Source organism: Punica granatum, chromosome 6 (genome assembly GCF_007655135.1).
Source record: "Punica granatum isolate Tunisia-2019 chromosome 6, ASM765513v2, whole genome shotgun sequence".
In the NCBI taxonomy this organism is placed as follows: domain Eukaryota; kingdom Viridiplantae; phylum Streptophyta; class Magnoliopsida; order Myrtales; family Lythraceae; genus Punica; species Punica granatum.
In genome coordinates this window covers 6,594,032-6,602,301 of record NC_045132.1, presented here as the reverse complement: position 1 = coordinate 6,602,301, position 8,270 = coordinate 6,594,032, and the positions used below count along the sequence as shown (strand labels likewise).

The window sequence follows — 8,270 nt, the reverse complement described above, 5'->3', positions numbered from 1 at the left end:
GTACCGGACATGGCCATCCAAGCCGAGCTCGCCAATCTCAGGGCTGAAAGGGATCGCCTCCGCCGAGAGATCGCCGAGAAAAACGAGCAGCTGAGTGATCGGCACCAACTACAGAAGGAACTTGCACAGACCCGCGCCCAACTCCAGAAGCGTGACCAGGAGTTGGCGCAAGCGAACGCTGCCTTGGAAGGGGTCGGGAAGAGGGCCCGTGTAGGTCCATGCACATCCTAGGATAGACACCTCAACCAGGCCCTCACCGGTGCTTTCCATGGTGATGGTCGCTTGCACCTCGGGCACGTTGGAAGACCGATTTAGGACTATCTTTTCAAAATTTGTATTGCACTTTGAACCATTCAAAGTTAATATGAATGACAGCATTAGTTTTGAAAATTCATGCATCTCATGCATTTCTACTCTTATTCATTGCTTTGCATGTTATTTTAGAGATAATTTCTTACATTAAACTCACACACTTATGGAATTTAGGTGTTAACAACTGGCGGCACCTCATCGATATCCTACTCGTTTCCAGCAAAGAATGGCAGAAGAAAATCAATTAGCTGTCTTTGAGGAAGATACGCCTATCACTCCAATTCATTCTCAAGCGCCGACTATGCATGCGCCACCACCACACGTGTCTCCTATAGGCGTGCCACCAGCACATCGGGGAGCTTCCCCGACTCATCTTCCGCCACCTGTATCTTCGGGCCCACACCCGGCATATTCTGGAGGACAACCATCTTCCGCAGCTGATGATCGTGCACGTATTGCAGTACTTGAGAGCACGGTCAATCAACTGGCTGCCACCATGGCCACCAATATGGCCGAGCTCATGGCCCTACTCAAAGGCCCAAATCGTGCTTCTTCGAGCTTCACCCCACCTCCTGGGTACGGGCCAGCGGTCGATCCAAGCCCATGGGCCCAGCCGACCTTGATCCCCGATAATGGAGATACGTCTGCCCCAACGATAGTGAATGTGCCGGCAGCCCATCCGGTTAACAATCTTCCAGCACCACCGGCTTCAGCGACAGTGTTGGAACCGCCTATGCTAGTACCTCCACCGATCTCCACATCAGTCCCAGTTCCGGTCTCTGCGTCGGTCCCAGCTCCGACTTCCGCTGTCCCACCGCCGATCATATTCCTGCCTACAACTGCCCAGGTTCCTGCTCACACTGCCGAACCTCCCCCGTACCAAGCTCCACAACCCCATATCGGCCTTTCTTACCAAGCTCCACCTCCCCTAAATATAGCCTACTCTGAACCGGGCACGCCGAACCACACGGCCCCTAGAGCTCCACCCACAAATTTTCTCCCGGAAACGGAGACTGAACAGGAGCAGAGATTGAAGAAGTTGGAAGAGAATATCCGAGCCCTACAATCAGGCGGCTCCCGCCTTGATGCCGGCGACGGCGATTGGAGTCTTTTCCCAAGCATGCAGCTACCCCCAAAGATTAAGGTGCCTGAATTCCAGAGGTACTACGGCACGACCGACCCTCGTCACCATCTCCGTCACTACCGGGGAAAAATGCTGCAGTACTGGGACTACGAAGAGTTTGTCATCCATACATTCCAGGATAGTTTGGCAGGAGCGGCTCTGGATTGGTACATGTCACTGAAAGCTGCAGATATCCCCACGTGGGCAGACCTCTCAAACAAATTCATCGACCAGTACAGGTACTGTGCGGAGACGCCCCCGACTCTGCTGGAGCTCAGCACGATGGAGATGGCCGAGGACCAGGGCTTCGAGGCTTATGCAGTGAAGTGGCGAGCTAGAGCGGCGAAGCACGTCCCTCCGATCAGTGAGGCACAGCAGATCCAATTATTCCACTCCACTCTTAAAGGGGCATACTACTTGCACTTGTTGGCCCACACGTCTTCATTCTCTAACCTTATCGACGCCGGAAATAAGCTCGACATCGGCATCAAGCTCGGCAAGATAGAAGGTCCGGTCGAGAAAAAGGAAGGAGAGTCCTCGAAGAGGGCCGCCACTGGGACAGCGGGAAACAGGAGAGGGAAAGACACGTCCGTCAATGCTGTCAACTCAGGGCGCCAAGCCCCCCAGCAATATTCTATAAGCTACACGCCCGCACCACCAGCCGCTCAAGCATATGCTCCGCCTTCGATACATTATCAACCACAACCCCCAGCTCAGCAAGTTTACTATTCCGCCCCACCGGCTTCCTTTCCATTGCCAGTCCCGCAGCAATACGCCCATAATCATGCTTCTGCTCCTCCTCAGGCCCCGCAATACAGGCCTCCGGCTTCGAGAACTCCTCAGCCGACACAACAGGCCCCAGCCCCACAAGGTGCGCAAGGTGGCGCAACGCAAAATCGGCAGCGTAAACAGTTCACGCCTCTGCCGGCTCCGCTCTCCTACATATACCGGCAACTCCTCGCGGGTAACAAGATCCGATCGATAGCACCTAACCCTGATTTTGACCCAACCATCCAAGATCAGAGTCGGCGCTGCGAGTACCACCAGGGCGCACCCGGTCACACCACTGACAATTGTTGGAAACTACGGGAGAGGATCCAACAGTTGATTGATGACAAGCAACTCACGTTCAACGCCGTCAAACCCCCAAACGTGCAATCAAATCCTCTTCCCGATCACGGGTCGAGCTCGGGACCCAGCATTAACATGATCGGTGTTTGCGCTACGGGAGAGTACGAGACCGGACAGGAGGCACCGGCCCCGTTTGTGATCGAATATGTTCCTGCAGAAGCTGGTGTAGGGTATGCAGGGTTTGATGCCACGCCCGCCCCATTCGTGATAGAAGTCCCGGCACGTGAGCCATATCAAGACAGCAGGGTCCCGTGGACCTACGAAGGAAGTGTTGGGAACCTCGAGAGTCAATTTAGCGTCATGGGCGTGACGCGCTCGGGTCGAGTCTATGAGAATCCGAAGGTCGCAAACAAAGAGAAAGCCCTGGCAATGCCCGAAGTCACCCCGGAAGCCTCGTCCATTCCCCAGAAGAAGGTGACCGAAGAAGAAGCTGAGGCCTTCATGAAGATAATTAAGGCGAGTGAGTATAAGGTGGTAGAGCAAATGGCCAAGTCTCCGGCCCATATTTCGCTACTCGCCCTCCTCTTGGGTTCAGAGCCACATCGTGAAGCGCTTCTAAGGGTCCTGACAGCAGCGCAGATCCCCAAAGAGACGGCTCCGGAGCGGATTGAGGAGACTATCAGTTCGATCTTCTCCAACAACATTTCATTCTCGGATGATGAACTTCCCTCAGAAGGGTGGGCACATTCGCGGGCACTACACATTGTCTGCAAGTGCAATAACTTTATCATCGGTCGGGTCATGATCGATAATGGCTCGGCACTCAATGTTTGCCCGGTTTCCACGCTGAAGCAGATGAACGTGGACTTTAACCGCATCCGTCCGAGCAAGACTGCAGTTCGAGCCTTCGATGGCTCTCGAAGGGAAGTAAATGGAGAGATCGACCTGGTGATCGAGGTGGGTCCCTGCTCATTCGCTGTTACGTTCCAAGTCCTAGACATTCCGAATGCTTTCAGCTTGTTGCTCGGGAGACCGTGGATCCATGCAGCTGGCGCCGTTCCTTCGTCCCTACACCAAAGGATCAAATTCATCGCAGAAGATCGACTTATCACGGTCAAGGGTGAGGAGGACTACGCCATTTACAAGGAGACAGCTGTCCCCTACATCAGTATCGGGGACGATCAAAACCTCCCCTTCCATTCATTTGAAACAATCTCCGTCATTCGAGACTACGGAGAGATCGGTCCAACCCGCGCTGACCGCATGGTGGGGAAGGTTTTGCTGCGCCACAATTACATCCCCGGCACCGGACTCGGAGCACATGGGCAGGGGATCAACCGCCCCATCGAGATCGAAGAGTACAAGAACAGGAGGGGACTCGGTTTTCGCCCTTCTTGTCACGAGATTATTGAGGCTCGCAGGGGCAAGCACCTTCACCGCCTCGCTGCACGCTATGGGAAGATCAACAGGGGCATCCCGGTTCAGCCACTCTCCTACTTCTTTCCTGGGCCTCCACACATCGTCGGAGGTACTCTTGACGGTCCCCACTCGGATTCAGACAGCGAGCCTGTTGACCTGCCAAACATATGCGCCGTCACCGAGGAGACAACTCCAGGGGCTTACATCCGCCTCGCGCAGGAAAATGAGGAACTCAACAACTGGACCTCAGTCCCGCGTTACTCGGCTGTAATCGCCGATGTGTAAGGCCATCTATGTTTTGATATTCCCCGCGTGTCGGCATAGCCATAAGTCACACGACGGAAGAGGGATTCTTGTTATGGCATTCCGCCCTCATCATTAATAAAATCCCTACATGCATTTTTCAGAATTCTCTTGTCTTCTTTCTTTCTCTCTCACTTATTCGCAGCACTTTAAATTTTCTAAGACAATTTATTTAAATCGCCAGGCTCCACTCGAATCTGAGTCTTCGACGCGTCGATTCGAACCCATCCGAGGAACTCCTTGAAGAGTCCCGACCCATATACTTCGGGGAAGGACTCGACGAGGATGGTCGAGTGCCCGAGATAGAAGAGAGTTTGCGCCGCCTTGAGAACCGCCAACTCACTTCCGTAGAGCCGACAGAGGAGATCAATGTGGGTACCGAAGAAGAACCTCGCATCTTAAAGATCGGGACGGGTCTCGACCCTACACAACGAGCCAAGATGATAGAATTTTTAACCGACTACCAAGAGGTCTTTGCTTGGTCCTACGCCGACATGCCGGGCTTAGATCCGTCGATAGTCAAGCACTTCCTACCACTTGATACAGAGAGGTTTCCACCCAAGCGACAGCACTTACGGCGGCAACGTGCCGGCCTTCTCCTCCGCATCAAAGAGGAGATCATTAAACAGATCAATGCAGGGTTTCTGGAAGTTTGCAATTATTCTGAGTGGGTAGCGAACATCGTGCCCGTGGAGAAGAAGGATGGAAGAGTTAGAGTCTGCGTCGACTACCGAGATCTCAACAAAGCCAGCCCCAAAGATAACTTTCCCCTACCTCACATTGACGTCTTAGTCGACAACACAGCTCGCCACACGTTGTTTTCCTTCATGGATGGCTTCTCCGGGTATAACCAGATTCGGATGGCCGAAGAGGACAAGATCAAGACGACGTTCATCACAATGTGGGGCACTTTCTGTTACCGAGTCATGCCCTTCGGCCTCAAAAACGCCGGGGCAACATATCAAAGGGCGATGGTCACGCTATTCCACGACATGATGCACAAAGAAATCGAGGTCTACGTTGACGACATGATTGCCAAATCCAAAGAAGGAGAGGACCACCTGGTTAATTTAAAACGCCTTTTTGACCGCCTCAAGAGGTACAAGCTCAGACTCAACCCGGCGAAGTGCACATTCGGCGCTAAGTCAGGGAAACTGTTAGGATTTGTGGTCAGTGAGCGAGGCATTGAGGTTGATCCGGACAAGGTAAAGGCAATCAGGGAGCTACGTCCGCCATCGACGGCCCGCGAAGTACGAGGTTTCTTGGGACGGCTGAATTACATTGCAAGATTTATCGCAAACCTGACAGACAAATGTCAACCGCTCTTTCGTCTGCTTCGTAAAAATGCGGCAATTGAGTGGGATGAGGAATGTCAGAAAGCCTTCGATACTATCAAGGCATATTTGGCTCAGCCACCAGTGCTAGTTCCGCCGACACCAGATCGTCCGCTGATCCTTTACTTGACAGTGCGCCGGCAATCCCTAGGATGCATGTTAGGGCAAGAAGACGAGTCCACGCGCACAGAACACGCCATTTATTATTTGAGCAAGAAGTTTACCGAAGGGGAGTCTAACTACCCGGAGATTGAGAAGATATGTTGCGCGCTAGTGTGGGTCATGCAGAGACTTCGACAATACACGCTCTACCACACTATCCGCTTATTGTCAAAGGCGGATCCCCTGAAGTACTTGCTCGATAGTCCATCTTCCATGAAGAACATTTCAAAGTGGCGATGTCAACTGACAGAATACGACATTGAATATGTGCCCCGTACATCGGTTAAGGGGCAGGCAATTGCAGATCACTTAGCGGAGTTCCCAATCGAAGACGATACGCCAATCAACTCTAATTTTCCGGACGAAGGGATTCTCCAGGTGGATAGGGAGGAGAACAAATTCGCATGGAAGATGTATTTCGACGGCGCAGTGAATTCCACCGGTTCTGGTATCGGCGCAGTGCTGATATCCCCTGACGGACGTTATTATCCGATTGCAGCAAGAGTCGATTTTCCTTGCACCAACAACGTGGCCGAATACGAGGCATGCATCCTTGGCCTGCAAGCGGCGATCGACTTCAAGGTGAAGGAATTGGAAGTATTCGGAGATTCTATGCTTACAATCTTCCAGACTCTGGGGCAATGGAAGACGAAGGACGAGAAATTAGTGCCATATCACGAGTATCTCGAGGAGTTAGCGGAGAACTTCGAGAAAGTCTCATTCACATACACGCCGCGCCACAAGAATCAATTTGCAGATGCACTCGCGACGCTCGCATCCATGGTGAGCATCACGAAAGAAAACCTCATTGAACCTCTCGAGATTGAGATCGCCAAAGGCCCTGCTCACTGCGACACAATCGAGGCGACCGATGAGCAGCCATGGTACGAAGACATTAAGCATTTCTTGCAAACCGGTCAATATCCTACATTCGCTAACCGTCGCGATCGAAAAACACTTCGGCGACTCGCAGCACATTATTTCCTGAGTGGAGAAACTCTCTATCGCCGTTCTTTCGACGCCACACTACTCCGGTGTGTTGACGAAGTCGAGGCACAACGTCTCATGGGAGAAATACACGAAGGGAGCTGCGGACCCCACATGAGCGGGCTTATGCTTGCCAAGAAACTCATGCGTTTAGGTTACTTTTGGTCCACCATGGAAGCCGATTGCGTCAAGCACGTCAAGCACTGCCACTTGTGCCAAGTGTATGCCGACCAGATCAAAGCACCGCCTAACGAGTTGCGCCCGATGGCTGCCCCATGGCCCTTTTCAATGTGGGGTATCGACGTGATCGGTCCCATCAACCCCAAGGCATCCAACGGACACCAATTCATTTTGGTGGCGATAGACTATTTTACCAAGTGGATCGAGGCCGTAACGCTTGCTTCAGTTACAGCAAATGCCGTGGCACGTTTTCTCAAGCGTGACATCATCGCCCGATACGGTGTTCCCGAGACGATCATCACCGACAATGCCAAGAACCTGAACAACAGGGTCATTGACGAGCTTTGTAAGCGATTCAAAGTGCATCACCGCAACTCCACTCCATACCGTCCCCAAATGAACGGTGCAGTGGAGGCTGCAAACAAAAATATTAAGAAGATCATCGAGAAAATGACGGTGACTTACAAAGATTGGCACGAGATGCTTCCTTTCGCGCTCTTGGCGTACCGAACATCTATCCGCTCTTCAACCGGGGCAACCCCGTATTCTTTGGTCTACGGGATGGAGGCCGTCCTCCCGATCGAAGTGGAGATTCCTTCCATGAGGGTCCTCGCCGAAACCGAACTTGAAGAAGCAGAATGGGCGAAGCAACGTTGTGAGCAGCTCAATCTCATTGATGAGAGGCGGCTAACAGCACTCTGTCACGGCCAATGCTACCAACAGAGAATGGCCCGAGCTTTCAATGCGAGAGTCCGCCACCGCGAGTTCAAACCCGGTGACCTCGTTCTGCGGAAAGTCTTACATATTACACCTGATTCTCGGGGCAAGTTCGCATACAAGTACGACGGGCCTTTTGTCGTCAAGGAAGTCTTCTCCGGAGGGGCAATCATTTTAAGCGACATGGACGGAACCGAAAATGCGCTCCCAGTCAACGCCGATGCCCTCAAGAAGTACTATCCCTGATTGGGTGCTTCGTCGTTCTACAGCCGTTGCATGTCCCCGCAGCTACAACTCACACTTCCAACACTTGCCTTCTTCCGTATTCTTCAGGCTTCGCGCCCGTTTTACTTCAGCGCATTTTTCTATTATCAGCATTTATGCCATGTCCATCCAATCCTTCCATATAAGAATATCTCTGAGAGAAAAAGAATAATTTTCCCGCTAGGTTGAAAACCTCCTCGAGGCGGCCTAGGCAAAAATTAGGGAATGAGGGGCACGACTTAAAATCCCGCAAAGGGGAGCCGTGGCAAAAGGAGAGCATGAGTTATATCCTTGCTAGGCTGAAAACCCATAAAGGGCGGTCTAGGCAAAAGTTAAAGGAACCGAGAGGTGCGATCGGACCCTATCTTGGGCAGTCGTAGCAAAAGGAGAGCATTCAT

The 8,270-nt window shown here is 52.3% G+C and overlaps 1 protein-coding gene across 1 annotated transcript; it reads left to right on the top strand.

Annotated features, from left to right (window-relative positions):
- The first annotated feature begins 1,432 nt into the window (after nt 1-1,432).
- LOC116212096 lies at nt 1,433-7,885 on the top strand. Its single transcript, XM_031546677.1, has 3 exons — nt 1,433-3,271; nt 3,362-3,674; nt 4,949-7,885. The coding sequence occupies exons 1-3, from the start codon at nt 1,433-1,435 to the stop codon at nt 7,852-7,854; spliced, it is 5,058 nt and encodes a 1,685-aa protein (XP_031402537.1). The 3' UTR covers nt 7,855-7,885.
- Nucleotides 7,886-8,270: the final 385 nt, after the last annotated feature.

What these genes read in the sequence shown, in the direction of transcription:
- LOC116212096 (XM_031546677.1), top strand. Translation starts at nt 1,433, where the DNA reads ATGCAGCTACCCCCAAAGATTAAGGTGCCTGAATTCCAGAGGTACTAC. An exon ending in ATTCGCGGGCACTACACATT is followed by an intron (nt 3,272 to 3,361) that starts GTCTGCAAGTGC and finishes ACGCTGAAGCAG; the next exon opens with ATGAACGTGGACTTTAACCG. An exon ending in GACAGCTGTCCCCTACATCA is followed by an intron (nt 3,675 to 4,948) that starts GTATCGGGGACG and finishes GAGTTAGAGTCT; the next exon opens with GCGTCGACTACCGAGATCTC.